This window comes from Thermobia domestica, chromosome 1 (assembly GCF_964235325.1).
Source record: "Thermobia domestica chromosome 1, izTheDome1.hap1.1, whole genome shotgun sequence".
In the NCBI taxonomy this organism is placed as follows: domain Eukaryota; kingdom Metazoa; phylum Arthropoda; class Insecta; order Zygentoma; family Lepismatidae; genus Thermobia; species Thermobia domestica.
This window is the reverse complement of record NC_137454.1, coordinates 315,330,415-315,348,727: the sequence shown is the minus strand read 5'-3', so window position 1 is coordinate 315,348,727 and position 18,313 is coordinate 315,330,415. Positions and strand designations below refer to the sequence as shown.

Here is an 18,313-nt window from a genome sequence, read left to right as displayed (position 1 = left end):
TAAGTATAACAATAAAAAATACATATTCATAAAAATACGTGGTGGGTCCTTGGAAGAAAATCTCATCAGCAAATGAGACCTATGAATTTTAAAAGTGGATTGCCTTCTTATGTGTTACATTCATCACCAAAGCACTCATTTGTCAAGATCCAGAGAAGGTTGGAGGGATTAGGGGGCAAGAATTGTTTCACAATTCAGTAATGGGGAAAATTGAACAATGCTATGAAGGTAAAACCCAAAAATACAATACAATACAATACAATGCATTCTAGTGTTCAAGAGGCAAGACCTAGAAGAGGTTCAAGTTCTGTCCTTCCTTCAAAATGACATCCTGTCCACTACTTGTTCTAAAGGTGAATGAGTTCTGTTGGGAGCACTGTGGCTCAGTGGTAGACCGCTGGACTCTGGTGCGAGGGGACTTTAGTTCGATCCCCTCCAACGCGAGTTTATGGTAGTTACCATCGGGTTCGTCAGTTTTCTCGAGTTTCTTTGCTTCCGCATTCCCATTCCACTAATTCCTTTACCTACTTTCATTAATCATTCCTCCTTTAGCCTAAAGGGCAGAACAATGTAACAAAGGGCAGAACTCATAATTGCTCTTATCATTTGGCCACTTGTAATACGTTTTTGACAATTAGATTACAGTGTCAGGTATATCCGTTGTTGCTAGTTAATAAGGTCCCAGAGAGCTACTGGAGCGTTAGTTACACTGCACTTGGCCTACATGTACTCCAATGTTTGTCTTTTTGCACCAATTACCGGACCAACATTTGCCGTTATAGGCAGGTCATTCATCGTTACCGATTGGAAAATATATGCATTTTCTTAAAATATTGGGAAAATTACATTTCGGTACATATTCAGGCTCCGTGTAATTTTTATTGGAGGGGACCGACACGTGCAAGGTTTGCTTATTCATTGGAAGTTGTTGTTGTTGTTAAGTGATCGTTGCGTTTTCTGTGTCATCCACTCTATTGGGGTAAGGGCACCCCCAGATTTCATATAGTGGGATTGAGGTAAATCCTGGAGAAAAATGAATTGAACCCGGAACCTCCTGATTTCGAAGCGAGAACGCTATTCACTCACAATGGCGAATTTAGAAGGTAAAGACTGGGAAGGGGGCTATATCATGAGTTTACTACGTACACCCTTTCAAAAATATATAAATAGTAGCTTGAGTTATTTTAGTCATTCAAAAAAGTGAGGGGTTCTGGGCCCCGTGACCCCGGGCTAAATCCGCCACTTTCCGCTCACACATGCTCGAAGCTTACGAGAGCCTACATATACATTTATTTCATACACTTAGTGGGTCTAAAGAATGCTGGTTAATGGCATGCAAGATTTGAACTCGTGAACTCAGATTCCGAAACGATAATGCTACACTACAAGGAGGATTTCCATGGGCTTTGTATTATACACGTATTACTTCTAATAAAGCAATTGCTAGTAAAGCTTTCGACGTCCTTTCTCCCCTAAAAGGAATAAAGCAACAAGAAAAAAATACTCTTATTGTCTAGGTCGGGCGAATCCTGTGACAAGTGAGATAACATAAGAAAGATTATTAGAAGAAGAAAAACAGCGGATCCTGAGACTTTACTTTTAGTTAGCAACATTGCTGGAGTTCAGTTGCTAAGCGAAACATGGACTCTGCACATGGGACCCCCTCCACAATCAGCTGACGCAACTCTCTCAATGGTTGCCTCACGAACCAATAAGAAACCAGAGAGGGCTCTGACAGCTGACTTGGACGCTTGAACATATGATTGCTTTGTCTTGAATCCAGTCGATTTCTGACTACACAGCAGAGAGGAGTACAGTGTTGTTAACAGTAAACCGGGCGTTCCGTTGTGTAATCATTTTAGTGTGTTTTTAATTTTTCTCGTTGCCGGTTGCGTATGTTTTTATGTGGAAATGTCGTTGTGACGGAATAAACTCGTTTGTACTTTCGATAGTTTTCATCCTTTTTGAAAAAAGGATACGTTGTTGAAGTAGTCCTTTTTTTGTTGTGATTTTTTTGTGCTTACCAAAGTATTTGTAAGTTGTGCATGATATGAAATACGACTCGACATCCAGCAAGACGACACTATTAGGTCAGAAACGACAGTTAAAAAGATATCAAAATTCCCGTCGCAAACCGAACAGAAACCGGTGCTGCAGAGGCAGCAGCTACAACGCCAGAGGAGATGGGACAGATAGGACATGATGTAAGTTTATTATTATTATTCTTAAACATTTTTTCTTTTTCTCACAAATGTCTCCCTTTGAAATATACAGTGTAAAGTTACGGTAGTAATGAAAGAAGAAAAAAAACATTGTTTCAATCTTGGAAAGTTTGCTTGAATGATATTTTCATTCGTTTTTTTCGTTCGTTCGTTTGTTTGTTTAGTAACGGAATTAAGATTTATATAAATGAGTTATTATATAAATTAGTTATAGAATTATGAAGTGTATAAATGGGTTGATAAAATATGATGTATCGTACAAGGCAGATCAATCCTTACCAAAAAGTGCCGGCCGGCTTCTTTCTCGTTTCTGGCCCAGAGGGAGCTAGTGTCAAGCCGATGTGAAGCGGTACATGGCTCTGGCAATTGTCGGCGCCTGCTCCCTTTCCAACTTGAATCGGATCTCCAAATATGCAAAATATGTTTACATCCTGAACTTGCTTCAGCTTCACGAAAATGAATGTTACATTAGGTATCAGGATCACTAGAGTATAGTACTTTTAAGGAATTCTTTAAAGTGAGTTGCGAACGTGTTAGAACACGAATGGCAGAACTTTCACCTAACACGTCAATACTCGCATTCAGGCATGCTTTCCTGCTGGTAAATTTCCACTCGTGTACATTCAGAAGTATTGATTACGAGCTGTTGCTTCCTGTTAATTTAATAATATCAGTAATATAATTTTCAGCTTGAAAAGATTTCATCGTTATAAGATCTCACGTGTGATTAATTTGCAATAGAACTTCATTGATTTCAATTGTAATTTATTGTATCCTCGCCTTATGGTTTATATATTGTTTGCCATTTTCAATTTTATTATCGGTTTTCACAATGGTTTGCGCCGATTTTATTGTTTAATTTTCCATGACGTTGAAAAAATAAGTTTTAGACACATTATATAGTTTGTAATCCATATAATAACGTGACATCATAAATTTCACATGGAATTTCAGGATTCATCGTGGTAAAGTGACTAACACATATGCTTTCTAAGTTGGTGGTCACAGGGTCGATACCAGTGGGGGTTGCAGATCTTGGATGGAACCTAAACACAAGAGGTTCTGATCCCGTTGATATTGAAGATCGCGTTTGATGTATGGGTAGTAATACTCAGTTGATCCAGGTGCTTTTTCGAAGCTTTGATATTTTTATTTTTAAAATCGTTTGACGGTTTTTGAGTAGGATTGATAGGTTCAAAGGGAAGACAATAAAATGCCAGCAACAGTTAGCAATAGGTCTATGCATTACAATTTAAATTAAAGTTTTGATTTTCTTTTTTCTTTTTATAAATTCAAGTTAAAGGAAGTTTGAAATTTCGAACTATCTTCAGCAAATTTAGTTTAATTTTGTGTTTACTTCAGATACCTCTGTTTTGGGAGAGTGCGAAGTGGCAGGTTTTTATGTTTTTCTTTTCTTTTTGCTGAACCACAAAAGATCTTTTATACAGATGGGAGCGGGGCCTTAACTGTTGTGGAACAGCAATGTAGCTTATGTTATGTCCTCCCAAAATTGTTTCACTTGCTTCTGACTAATTGTCTTACGGTAGATATCCAGTCGTTCTCTGTACTTGTTAGATTGCTATACAAGTATTGTCTTGTGCTTTATTACATTTCAGCGAAGTAATTATTTATTTTTTTTTTTTTCAAATGTTCTATTTTCAGTTAGCCTGAATTTCTTTTCAATTCCCTGAATTTGTATAATTGTGAAAGTTTTGACATTAGTCTCAATTGATTTGCTTTTACAATATTTTATAAAGGAATAGCCTACAGGCTAAGTAGATCAGGACTTCGTCTACCGATTTGAAAGTTCTTAGAGCAGTTTAATTGTATTAACAAAGATTTGATGGTTGTTCATGGAAGCTCATAGTTGATTCAGTACTATCATGTCTTCCTAGAAGTGTGTCTCAGTGCATGTGATGAAATTATTTGATGACTGGCAACTACCCACGGTTATAAAGCTACTTCAGGCGATATAACCTTGAAATATCATGTAGCTAACTTTTTTAATCGTTCCGCTTAAGTTAGTGGAAATCGGATGGTTTGTTTCAGATTTTTTTTTTTTTTAATTTCTCCATTTGGTTGAGCGTTGAGGGTCTTTATTCAGAAGTGTTATTTATTACCTGTAAGCAGTGGCACCATCAGCTGTGAGCTCAGGGGGCCCAGACCCTCTGCGAAACAAACCTTGCATAACATATACAGCAGCGCTGCAGACAAATTTTGGTGAAATTTCAAAATTTCTTAGAGTAATAAATATTAGTAAAGAGTGCATCATTATATGTAAAAATAGATGTACAAAGTAATAATTGTGGTGTAAGTTTTAAAAATTGTAATAGTTGATAATGGTGAATATGTCAATTTGAATTTTATTTTAAGGCCTTTTATAATGTTAATAGGGATAACTAAATTGTTTGTAATGGGGAGGATTCAAACTTTCAATTTTCTCCATATCACATGGTTTAACACGTCGTTTGCAGACTACTGTACAAGGTATTCGTGGATCCTCCTGAAATAAAATCCTGGTTGCGCCACTTATAAGATAAAATGTGATCCATGTTTCTACTTCTTATGTCTTTGTAATACTTACGGAATTTCAGAAAATTTAATGCCCTTTGTCGTTATTTCACATATTCAGGAACAGTCTTCACAGAGTGAATTCTGGTATTTTCACATGGATTTAGCAGTTTAATTTTGTGAGCAGGTAATGAGGTGCGGAATTCGGTTCGTATGTATATTTGATTACTGGAACGATATACAGTATTTCGTGTGTCAAGTTTCATAGTAGTCAAAAACTGACCGTTGGACATTAAACTGCAGGTATAGATGATAGTCAAATTAGATTAACTGTCCCTACTAGAGATGACCAATTCCGAAATTCGGGAAGTGAAATTTCGGATTCCAGAAAGTATATTTTCCGGAATCCGGATTCCAATAAATTTTGACCATCCCTATCCTTTGCTGAAATTCGTATTTAGTTTATTTTTCTCAACATGTAAATTATTTTTATAGAAACTAATAGTGATGTTTTTAGTGTCCGAGGTTGCGGGTGGTACACAGCAAAGCTATAGCACTTGGTTTCTAGAGCGATTAGACAGCCATGACTCATGCTTAGGAAAATGCTTCTTTTATCACAAGGTTGCTTCTGACGTCGTGAATGAGTACCTTGACAATTCCTCTTAAGGCTTCTCTGAGATTTCTTTCCTGTTCCGAATAGTTTATAAATAAAGAGTAATTTACTTGTATTCACGAATTGCTTCCTTTTTTTCTACAGCTGGATCTGTGTAATTTGCCCCTGTGTAAATTATCTATAGTGGTCAGATTTGTGTTTCAGAGGGCAGAGGTCACCTCATATTGTCTAAGGCAGTATTTCTGAACTGATGTGTCGCGACACACTGTATCGCGAAATTTTAGAATTTAAAAATCGTGAACAATTTTAATTATAATTAGTTAAAATCGAGACAGACTGTACCAGTCAACTCCACCCGTGGTAGTAAGAATGCTCAATGCTATATAGTTATAAAAATTGATATTTACTATTATAATAAATATTATTATTTATAATAAGTATATCAAACAAGTGTCGCCATGTTCTGGAAGTTCAGTAAAGTGTGTCAGCCAGAAAAGATTGAGAACCACTGGTCTAAGGATTGTAATGTGTATTATTACTATTTAAGTAATGCAGAATGTGAATTACAATGGTTTGCAATGGAAATTTAGAGACACTATAGGTCAGACACATTTGAGAAGTAAAGGGTAGGTAATGGGGATTTTAATCATATTGTTTTTTTTTTTTGTAATTTTCAGTTGTAATACAAACACATCCAACGTGTGGTTGACAGATTTTTTTTTTCTTCTTTAAATTTTTATTTTAGAGCAGCTGCGGAGGAGAAGCGTTAAACGCAACGGAATCATATTCTAAATTTTCATTCCTATTTTGAATCACGATCAGTGTGGCCTTCCTTACTCAGTTTAGTGGCTAGGTCCAGGGTTCTATTCATGGGGAGAGAGAGAGAACATTGAACATACTATACATTAACTGACTGTTAGGGTTTATCCTTTATAGCTTCGCTGCTGACGAAGAACATCGCTACTACTAGTCAGTCATGATCAGTAAGACTATAGGCATATAAGGATTAAGTTTACAGTTAGTATTTTCTGTTAGTCTCTGGTTCAAGCTGTGCTTAGATGCTTCATCCTTTATCATAATCTTTTAATTTGCTCCATGTTTGCCGTTTAAGTCATCATAATTTTTTGTTTGCCCAATCCGTTTGGACCACTTTCAGGAGACGGGAGTGAGAGTCTGCTCTATTTCAAAGATTTTCGTGTGCGATTCCTTGTTAATATTACCACGGCAATGCAGACGTTGAGTGAGAGTTTGTACCCGCTAATAATTGATATGTCTTCTTTAACTTGTAAGACTTCGTGGTAAACACGAGGCAGTTGGTTCCAGTTTTTATTTATAGGCAACATAATATGGTATTATTGTTGATGCCATATGAGGAATTCATATAACTTCGAAGTTTTACAACACCGTAGGAATACTAAAAACTCTCCACCTTGGAACAAAGTTCCAGAGAACTCTCTTCTGGCTGTATAGTTTTGCATATGCATGTTGGAAATGGGAGGCCCAGGTTTCGATTCCCGGTAGGAGCTCAAGTGGTTCGAATCCTGTGTTAAAGTCCATACCTCGTATAGCCTTAGTGCTGAAAGTACGTTCATCTCCAACAACCAACAAGGCCAGGAAGGATTTAAGCATAAGCAAGTCGTCCTTGATTTTAAATTGGTGTTAGCTTATCGGCTTGCATCGCTATTACTTACTTGTTACTAATTTTATCATTTAAAATAAATAAGTTAATTACTCGAACATTTGCAGAATTCACGACTTTCCGAAGGAGATTGATTTTAACAGTATATCTTGGCTGGTGTGATTTTGTATTTATTTCCAAAATAATACGTAAAATAGGGAGTCAACATCGTGTGGGTCAGCTATTGAATTAGCATTGTGTTTCTGCAGACTTAATAATTGGTTTCTTCTGCAGTTCTTGCTGCGTAGTAGGCCCCGTCCATTTTTTTTTTTAACCCCTTTACTATTTTACAATTACGTGATTATTTAAAGCTAACATTATGGTGTGTCTTGACTTTTGTGATTAGTAAAATGAGAGTTTTTTTTTTTTTTTTGACATTTAGACATTTAACGTATACCACCTGCATGCGATTTTTCTAATTCCACGTTTCTACATCAGTTTTATTTAGTGGAGAAAGTTTATTCTTACCTTTTTTTTTTTTTTTGTTGCTTTCACAAAACTTCCTGTCAAAAGAACTTCAATGTCTTATACTGAATAGCTTACTTTCACATCTTGAAAAAATAGGAAGACTCTTTGTCCTAATTAGGGTAACGTGAAATGTTTGCTAATTTGTATAAGTGGAACATAATTTGACCTAATCTTTCAAGGACGGAATATTGGCTGATACAGCTTAAGTGAAATGGCTTATTGATCAGTGGTTATTTCGTACAGGCTTCGTATATGGTACGTTTCTAGTAAACCACAGAAAGAAAAAAAAATGTACGGATAGAGCTATGTGTAGTACTAGATGGGCATTGAATTCGTAATCGAGACAGCGTTCCGGCTTACTCCCACATCAATGTTCCACTTACCTTACCGCATTGTATGTGTCGCCCGGATTCTGGTAGGGGACATTATCATAAATTTAGTTCATTCTTAACTGATATTAATTGTGCTATGATTTTAGTTCATATTATACGATTATGTTGTCTTTCAGGCTGATTGAGATTGAGCCGCCCTCCCTCCCATCGGGGAACTAATTTCTCGCAGGAAAGTTTCATCTAAAGCTTGCCCATTTTGTCGTTTTAACTAAGTTTGTTTTATTAACTGTCTTTGTTTTTAACACCAGTAATAGAACGATTGCTTCCACATAGTCATTTTGTCTTTTGAATGCTTTCTTCCAGAACATTTCTGTCGGGGTTGGGATCAAGATATGAGGAGCTGCACTGGGACCTGCACGAAAATAACATGTAATTGCAGTTAAATTTTCCTTGTGTGCCTGGAAAAAGCACTGGTTTTGTGGATGTGGTGGCATGCTATTTTCAGTGTACGTTGCCTCCGATCATAAATGTTTTCCTTGATATTTCTCTAGTTGATGTAAAGGGATGGGAGGACTAGGTGTAATTGTAGAAAGTAGATAAGAGTGCTTTACATTGACTGCCGTCATTCAGATACATCACCCGTCCTGTTGCTTTTACTTATTTCTTCTGAATTATGTGTATTAGCGTTGAAGAATTTATTTAATGAGGTAGAAATTGCCACGTAATCAATGTCCACTTCGGAGTTCTTGGCTCAATCCTCTTTGGGCTAGGTGCAAAAGTTTGGCAAGAATATTCTATGCTATTCGATTTTCTTACTTGCGCACTCCGCTCTTCGTGGCTGGATATCCTTAAAGGTAAGTGCCATTTGGTTGAAGTTTCCGTAAGAATCGAAAGGAAATAGAAATAGCTTACATCACTGTGAAGAGCTCATTGGATTTGTCATCGTTTTGCGTGGAAAATGGGTGTCATCAATGACCTTGATGAAACTACCGCACACGGGCAATTTCAAAGGATTTCCCCGTCGCAGGAGGTAATTTCCACCTACTTTTCGATACTTTGTTAAACAAATGCGGGCACAGTCTCGATAGGAGGTATGTTCTTGTTGCGTGATGTTACACCGACAGAGAAGAATATATAGTGCACTTTTTTGTGTATTTGTTTTTACGTTTCGTTTGAATTCATATCGTGGTGCTAAAATTGGAACAATGGTCCACGCGCTGCCAGGCCCGAAGTTGAACTCTCTTTCTAAACCTTTCCAATTAACTTGTGAATGTATGGGACAATTTCAAAAGTTTCAGTTGGGAATTTTCTTGGCAACATGGCCCAATTACAGTGACGGATTGCAAGGTCTTTTTACACCAAAACTGAGCAGTCGAATTCATTTCGTTCTATGCTGGCGATTACACATCGCTCACAGTAGATTGGTTCAATATTTTGCCGAAGTCATGTTTGATAGGCAGTTTGGGGCTGCGGTGGCTCAGAGGTAGAGCGTTCACGTATGGTGCATGGATGCTTGGTTCGATCCCAGCTCGCGTCAAGTGAGCTTTATGGTGGATAAACACCGTGTTTGTATGGGAAGGGGGTTCTCTGGGTTCTCCCATTTTTCCTACTTTCTTCATTTCACCATTTCTCATCACCGTCTCCTTTAGCCTAGCCGGCATAATCATGGGACGTAAAACTTAAATATGTAATTTTATTTTTTGAAGTGCGGTTTGTCAAGTTGTCTAATGACCGTTTCGCTTCTTAAAATGACCGTTTCGTAGAAGTCGATTTAATTTTAAAAAATGAAGCTGCCATTTAGCTCTGTTGGACGATTTTTACAAGGTATCGTAACCAGCAAACACAGGAAATGTCTTTGAGGCTTTGGTTAATTTAGAGGAGGAGAAAATTTTGTGTTTAGTGGTAGTTGTTTGGTTGGATTCAAATTTAGCGGTCCTTTCTTCACCGAGGTTTGAGACTTGGACTAACAGATTAACATGGTGTTCAAACCGCATAGCTCCTACCGGGAATCAAACCCGGTTCTCCTGTGCCGATGGCGCATCGCTAACCATGTAGCTAGGATGGAGCTGTGCAAGGATAAAAAATATATATGTATAAAAAAGAAGTCGTTAGAAGTGGGACAACCGTCATGCTTACTGCGCACAAACTGTTGCGCCTCGGCAGGTTTATAAATTATTGTGCTGCCTGAAAACAAAACCTGCTAGCCTTGGTTGAAAGGGCGAAACAGTAGGACTGTTGTGACTTCTTTTTCCTCGAAGAAAGATTAAGGATGGCCTATGTAATTTCAAGTATTTCGAGCTTCGTTTTTGTTTGTAGCATTGCGTTAATTACATTATTTTGAATTGTAAGCTGTATTGAATCCAATCTGTAACAAATGTACTTTCTTGCATATCGGTCTAGGATTTGGTGGTCAGGATTGCTTAGAAATCAACATACTGGTTTTTGAGTGTGGAATTTCTGTGATATAGGCTATATGTAATACACAACATTAGGTTTTCCTCCGCTTAGAATTTAAGTATAAAATTCCATACGTTTATAAGTAAATGTATGCACACCACACTTTTGCGTACAAAGTGACTAGTTTGCCTCTTAAGATCACATCACAAACATTACGTGACTATTGGAACAAGATATTGAAGGGGAAATAAGAATTTCGAAAAAGCTCTCGCATAATTTAGCGTCGACAAATTGCAATGACAATAGGTAATTATACATCACAATTTCTGATTTATTTACAAAGACCACCTTTGCTCAAAATTAATAAGTGTCAATCAAGGGAAAGAATAGGAGGGGGGTTCTGTTAACCCTAGAACGGACGGGTGAAAAAAAAAAAGTTACATGAACGGACGGGTTGGGTCTACGGGACTCAGAAAAAGATCTTATTTAAACATACATATTCAGTTAAATTTATTTATTTATTGAACCAAACTGTATATTGTACTTTTCTTTTTCCGAAAATGGTATATAAAGTAATTTTAAGCTCAGAGTTATTGTTTACATAGTAAATTTACAAAAACTTAAGCCTGTGACGTAATATTTCCCATTATTACAAATATATAGAAAATTCTGAAAAGTGTGCAAGAATTTTTAACCTATTGAATTTCAGAATGTTCTAACTTAAATTTGAACTGTACTCCGTGTTTTTAAGTTCAACACATTTTCCACATACCATTTGTGTGTTTCAGACATACCCATACTTTGCAATATTTGCAAAAATATTTGGTTTTGCTGTCTCGACACTTGTAACGTCCCCGTTTTTGGGGATCATAAGTTTCACTTGCGTGTCTGATGTTAACACATGCACCACTAATCCTTCCGGCCAATTCCCTAATATGCATTGGCAGTTTTTCATTTTGAGCCCTTGTCGCCATTTGAGGTCTAATTAAAAGCAATTAAAGTTCTTTGAATTTACGACGTGTGAGTTACTCAGGATCCAGTGCTTTCTTTGCTTTTAAAACGATGTATGCATGCAGATGAGTGACAGTATTGTGACTTCTGGTTCGATAATTCATAGGTAAAACGATTTTGTTCCATTTTGTTCATTTATTTCGTCCAACATATTTTGATGCTGAATCACAGCTCTCAAAACCGACTTCATTTTCACCATCACCAACATGCAACATTTGTCCAGACGGAGAAAAATATTACGACTATCAGATAACACTTCAACAGAATCATCTAGATCACTATCCGTGTTATGCTCATTCTCTAACTGGAAATCTGGATCTGCATCATTCATCGAATTCACTATGTTCTCTTTCCAATTCATGTCGTTTTTCATAATCATTTACAAGGACTTCAGCCGTTTCAAACAATCAAATACGTTGCAAACAATATCCACATACAGATATACAACATATGTAAATTATTCGATAAACTAGATGGAACTTTTACGAGAAACGTTACTCAATATGTCACAAATAAAAGTTTCGTCCTGTAACTAACATTGGTTCCAAACGACTGACGTATACGGACGGGTTGGGTCTCACGGACCCAGAGCAATTTTAATCCTTTGCTGTACACAACCTAACGACAACAGAAATAACATGTGCATACCCCTGACTTCTAGTGACATTGCTTGAAAAGTATAGAGAAGGACTTGATTTTAGCTGAAAATTTTGTCAGAAATGCAGCACTTTTACGTATGTATGGGTCTGAGAGACCCAACCAGTCCGTTGTAGGGTTAATAGTTTTGATTTCTTACGCCATGCTGTATTTGTTTTTCAGCCCATTGAACTGTATGAGGTTTAACTTGTTTTCTTTCAAATTAACTGGAATTTTAATAGTTCTTTTTACATATTTCTGCTTCAAAATTTAATATGTAATAAATTTGTTACGCATAATGGTAAATAATTTTGAAGACATACAAATAAAATAGGCATTTCTTTTGACTTGAAGAGCAAATCAGTAAATCAATACGTGATGTGAATCCAATTCATTTGAAAGAAAACAGAACTAATTCATCGTATGAATGAATGGACTAAGAAAAAAAGGATGACGTAGGTACGCAAACTCGTTAAGGGTAAGAGAAGCCCATGTTTAGCCTAGAATATTCGTCAAATGCGGTTTTGATTGTACTACTAGCATTGTTCCTCTCGCAAATGACGTATTAAGAAAATAATGAAGTGAATCTTTCAGTTTTACGTTCCGCCAGGCTAAAGACGTCTGTGGTGATGAGATAGGAATGCAGTGGTGGAAGGAATAGAGTGGGGGAGCCCGAGAAAACCCATGAACACGGTTTGTTCATCACAAAGCTCAATTGGCGCGAGCTGGGATCGAACCAAGGACTCCACGCACCAGAGGTGAACGCTCTGCCACTAAGCTACTGTGTTTTCCTGGCACATTTAAGAGTATGAAACTGAATGCATATTAAGAATAAGTTCGAAAGGGCATAAACATTTTATACTTTATTCAATATGTAATATGTAAATATGGTTGAAAATTTGTTAGGTTAGCTATGAATTATAGGGAGTTAGATGTATTTAGTGTTGCGGTTTCTATAACTTTCGGGAAAACTGCCAGTGTTTTTAATGAGTGGAGCTCTATCTAGCAAGGGGACAATTTGTTCAAGATATACGAGAACATTCTTATATTAATAAAAGAGAAATTGTGCCAAGGAATATGCATTATTTTGGACCAGATGCGTAGAATACATGCTACTCTTACAGTATATCCGCGTATGTTAAAAATTATAGTTTTATTTGAATTGTTTCATATTTCTCTCTTCCTGATTCACCCGATGGTATTCGAGAAATGAAGTTTCTGGTGGGGTTTTCATTGAGGATTACTTCCTGTAGTAACCAGGTGGCCCTGCAGCTGGAAGTTCCGCACATTTATAACCCGGACCTACCGGAACCAAAGGTGTGTGCACTGTAGAGTGTGTGCATATTGAAGAGAATAGTTGCTCAGTGTTGCTATCTTTTGTCGTCCTCATATCGGTTTGTGAAACGCGTGGAATACTGAGGGTATTGCACTATTTATCATTTTTTTTTTTTTTTTTTTTTTTTTTTTAGTACGGCCTGAAACTTTCTCCAGTTTTGAGATCCATATTTCTCACTATTAATTAACATACAGACACGCATACATTCGGTAATTGTCCGTGATTTTTCTGGGTTCTTCCATTTCCCCACACGTTGCCATTCCATCAATTGTCAAATTACTCTGTCTCATTTAGCCTTCAGAGATAATAGTGGGATGTAAAAACGAGAGCTCCTTTTCATTACATTACAGAATTGAACGTAAGGGTTCAAGGTTCAGTTCTGTTTCGCACAACTAAATATTACCTTGCCATTCCGGGTAAATTTGCTGTTCTTTGCCGAGAAAATTCACATAACCGACACAAGTTAAAAAAATAAGTGGAATGTGTACAGTTACCCGCATAAGTACCTGGACCCCTGACTTATAATTCCATTACTTGGGGTCCAGGTACCCTTTATGTGGGTGACTGTACATGTAAAAATGGAAAAGATAGTATATGAAAATAGTTTATACGTTGTTTACTGCTAACCTTTCTGGGTACGAATCAACAATATATGTTTTCAACAAATTAATTTACGGCAAGATTTTTACTGTATGGTGTGGTGGTTCCGTGATTATGCCTATAAGTGGGTGTGGGTTAGGCTTCATGAGGAAATTGAACTCAGGAAGATGCACGGGAATAATATGTAATGAAAGAAATACAGCGGTTACTGCACGGTAGAACATCTTCGCGCATTTACAGTTAATTACCAGTTTTATTGTGTAAATACGTGATTTCTTTATATCAAGACTGGACTCCCTGGTGTGCTATAACACATTGTGAAGGGTTCCTTCACTGTGCCAAGCTGCCTAAATTTGTCTTGTTGGAAATCGAATTCAGAGTACTAAGTTATTCATCTTAGGCTTCTTTACATTGTGGATTTTGTGCAAACCTGGTGTTATATTTCTGTGGTTTGAGAAATTTAATATTAATTTGTAGAGAAGAGCTTTAAATCTTCCTATAGCTAGTTTATTAGTAAGGATGGCCACACTGAACCCATCGATAGAGCGAGAAAAATGGAAGCGTGGAGCGGGAGCTATTATGTATTGTGTATATATGAGATGTGCCTCGTATTGACTCATTGCTGTGCTGACCCTTTCTTTTGAAAGAATTTTGCATGTGCCGTTAAAAAAAAAAAAAAAAAAAAAAGGAACAACTCAATAGGGGGTTGGGACTAACGGGAACAGACCATTACCCTTCTGTCACTACCTTTGAGTTACGTCATCTAGTAATCCTGATGGAAAAGTTCTCGAATGGCCTTTCATATTTCGAGAGCTTTTAGGTGTCACAGCTGGACTTTTTTTTTTTTTTTTTTTTAAGTCAAAGAAAATGGTTGATTTGTCCTATCTACGGGAAATGGGACAGGATGTTGTCTGCCATAGTTAACAAAGAAATGTTCTGTTACTATAAAGATATAAGGGGAAACATTCCATTGCCACTTTTTTTTTTTTTAAATACATGCAATTACGTACTAGTCATTTTATTATTTTCATGTAACGGTAATATTGTATTCAGTCTAAAATATGCTACGAAATGTAGTTTAAATATTCGTATCTGTGTACAGTCATTCTGTAACAACTGTCTTCTCACTTTCTCGCCGCTTCTGTTTTTATTTAAGTGAGCCGTATATTAATGTTGCTAATTGAAATATTTCTCTCGTTATGTTTATTAAAAAGTGTTATGCCTATTTATGGCAAACATACGACCGAGTACATTTTTTTGCTGTTTTCAAAAGCAATTTAAATTTTCGTGACAAAAATTGTATTCAAGTATTACAAGTTACTATTGTATTGGTCATTTTTAATTCCGTTCCGCTGGTTGGTTTCAGTGTTCTGAAGATTTTACTGTTGTGTAACTTTTAAAGAGAATATAAGTACTGCAAGTGTTGTTATACTTTGAAATTGTTGTGAATATTTACTTTCATCAGTATATTGCGGACTTTGGTGAGAGTAAATCGTACATAAGACACCTAAACACGTGGGAGTAGGAAATATGTGAAGACTGTTATTCATTGGATTTGTCTATTGAAACATAAGTAGCGTTATATTTTGGAAGGTAGTTGCATGAAGTAACAAGTAACTTTCCCAATTGCGGAAAAAGACGAAACCTACATCGGTACAATATGTATGGATAACGAACGAAAGAAAAATTTGATAAGAATTTTATGTCTGAGTGGAGAAGGTTCTTTTTGGTGAGTCTGGTGTATTTAAATCTCGAGTTTGAAATTGCGAAAGTCTAATTTGTAAATGTTTCACCAATCTCCCACCAAATCGAGTGGCGCACCAAAAATTCGAGCCTTACTTGTAACAAAGATTTGCTTTAAAAAAATCAATGAAAAGATTCAATTCCTTCTCATTCCCCGCTAGTATTAACGTTGCTTTATTGCGTTCTTACATTATCTGCAACAATACACATATTTTTTTTATTTAAATATGAAACAGCTTAGTAGAAAATGTAGGATTCCTTTGTCCTAAAAGCAACAATAAAAATTAATGAAAGAATTAAGCTTACTGGTATGACATCATTAATTTACTTATTCCAAAGTGAGTAACCTGGATTCTGTCAAAATCGTGAATATTCTAAATGCTATATTGAATGGCCAAATTTTCAACTTCCGAAAAAGTCCGGAAGTGATCTGTTCAAATAGGACGTCGGATTTTAAAAACGGATGTTTTTGCTTCTGATTTGGAGTGTGTGTAAGCAAATTAAACTTTCGTTTCAAATGTTATTTCACAATCTTTTCTTTGGCCTCAGGAGTGACATGAAAAATTTATGTAAAACTATTTTCCTCACTTTCTACGCCATTTCAAGAGCAAAGGTCATAGTGTCCGTGGGGTTTTCTCTGGGTACTCCGTTACCTCCCACATTGTCATTTTACCAGTTTTTCCATAATCTCTCAATTGCCTTAATCATCCATCACCCTTAACCTAAAGAGCATAATCATGAAACGTTAAAAACTGAAAGAGTTCATTTAATTTCAGGGGCAAAGGAAGCAGTTTCAGTAAAATGTTCCATGTTTTTTACGTACGCTCCCATTCAGTTTTTTTTTTTGTCCGATCTGAGTGTATCATCTCCAATCTCTTGGCTAAATTAAACTTTCCTCCAGTCAAAAAAGCACTGAGGATTTATCATAATATTTAATAGGCTATTTTGCCAGAATACGCGTTTCTCAACTGAGAGGAAGTAAACGAATGGAATTTTATGTACGAAACTTACTTTCCAATTAAATTTCCACCTACTAAATGAATGGATGTACGTATTCATATATCTGTAACTTGCTGCTGCTACACACTTTCATAAAATTCGATCATACATTTGTAGTTCTCATCTGCAATCGAAAGTATATCAACACTTGTTCCCCGGCTTTGAGACGTCTGGAACCGCCACTGTTAATTATTTTAAAATGATTGTATTTGGCTAGCTCACAGAGTTTCAGAAGGTATTTCAAGGCCAACTACAGCACGCTATGGTCACGCTTTGTGCTATGGCATGACTTGTTTCGTTTCCTTCCTGAAAGTGATTCATATTCGGGAAGAATTGTACTTAGCAACCGTAAATTATATGCAATGAGAAGATTGAACTCAATTTCAATTTCCATTGGAGGTAGTCAAATGAGATATTCATTATAAGTTCTGTTTTCCAGTTCTTTTTGTTTTCCCTCATAACTCTAATTCATTGTTAGGGATTATCATTTATGCATGACACACGGAATCTTTATTTTATGAGAAGGAATAGGGAAGTATTTTGGAAATGTATTGTTAGAGTTACGGAGAAAACTTCTAATGTATTGATTTACAAGTTCCGATGTGTTCATTTATACACATATTTGGTTTCTTTTTTCATGTCGGACTATTATGAGATTGCATTTTAAATTGGTAGTCTCAACTACAGAGTTTAGCCGACAATAGTTGGGTAATTTTAATTTTCAATAAGTGTACCTATATTTGATTGTGTGTACCCAATTACGTGATGCCTTTAAAAAAAAAATCAGGCTGTCAACCTTTTCAGTTATCTAGTAACCCAAAGACTAGATAGGTAAGGAACTGGCTACTTCAGTCCATTTCTTTTAGTTGTTACTCTACTCGGTGGATAGAATATTGTAACATTAATTTTGAAGGCTTAGAGTTGAATCTAGTGTTTTCCGGGTGTAGGCCGGGTACTACATTTTCAACTCAAATGGGAGCTTTAGAATAGTTAATCTCTTCACTCGGACATGTTCCTGTTCCATGTTCCCCAATTCCCAGCACGCATTCAGTTTTAATTGTTCATTGGAATGATGCCCATGAGATATCAAAAAGAAGTGTTTTGATAGAAATGTAAATTTCCTTAGCACAATGTTTTATATCTTTAATGCATTTTAAAGTGTATTGAAACTACCACCTACCCTGTTATAATCGCCAATAAAAATATTATATGGCTACTAGAAAATAATTAAGTATATTTATTTATAAAATATTTTATTCCCATCAAATTTTACGATTCCGATTTTTTTTCTTCTTTCAGACTCATATGCTCTTCATCGATGCGTTCCTTCAAAACAACAGGTTAGACCATGTGACTCAGGTGATGGGTTACCACCCAACGTATTTGGATACGTTCCTCCGAACGCAGAACTTTATCCTGAGAGGTGATGGGCCGTTGCCGTACGACTATAGGCATTTCATAGCCATAATGGTAAGTAGGAATTACGGTTGAATTGGACATAATAAATAAAAATTGATCAGTTTTTTTTTTTCATATGGCAACGTTCTCAATAATTCTATTATGGTAGCTGTTATTTGCTTTCGATTTTTTTTTTAAATATACATAAAGTAGCTGAACCTGCGATATCCTGTGGTTCTAATGTGACCGTGAATCTCTTTCGCACTTCTCACTTTATCTGTGCAAGTCCCTTTACGGACACAAGTAAAATCAGAAAGACTGAAAGGGAGTTAATTGCTATAAACAAACGTGTAAATGTAGTATTTTAAT

The 18,313-nt window shown here is 36.3% G+C and overlaps 1 protein-coding gene across 2 annotated transcripts in view; it reads left to right on the top strand.

Moving 5' to 3' along the window:
• Positions 1-1,768: 1,768 nt before the first annotated feature.
• Sesn (Sestrin) overlaps positions 1,769-18,313 on the top strand; it is a 38,089-nt gene continuing 21,544 nt past the window's right edge. The window contains exons 1-2 of one of the 2 annotated variants that reach the window (XM_081728212.1): positions 1,769-2,204; positions 17,846-18,016. In XM_081728212.1, coding sequence (XP_081584338.1) covers positions 2,184-2,204; positions 17,846-18,016 — 192 coding nt within the window. In that variant the 5' untranslated portion in view covers positions 1,769-2,183. Of the gene's footprint in view, positions 2,205-8,291; positions 8,331-17,845; positions 18,017-18,313 lie in introns of those variants that run through there. The other variant, XM_081728203.1, reaches the window with a different exon arrangement.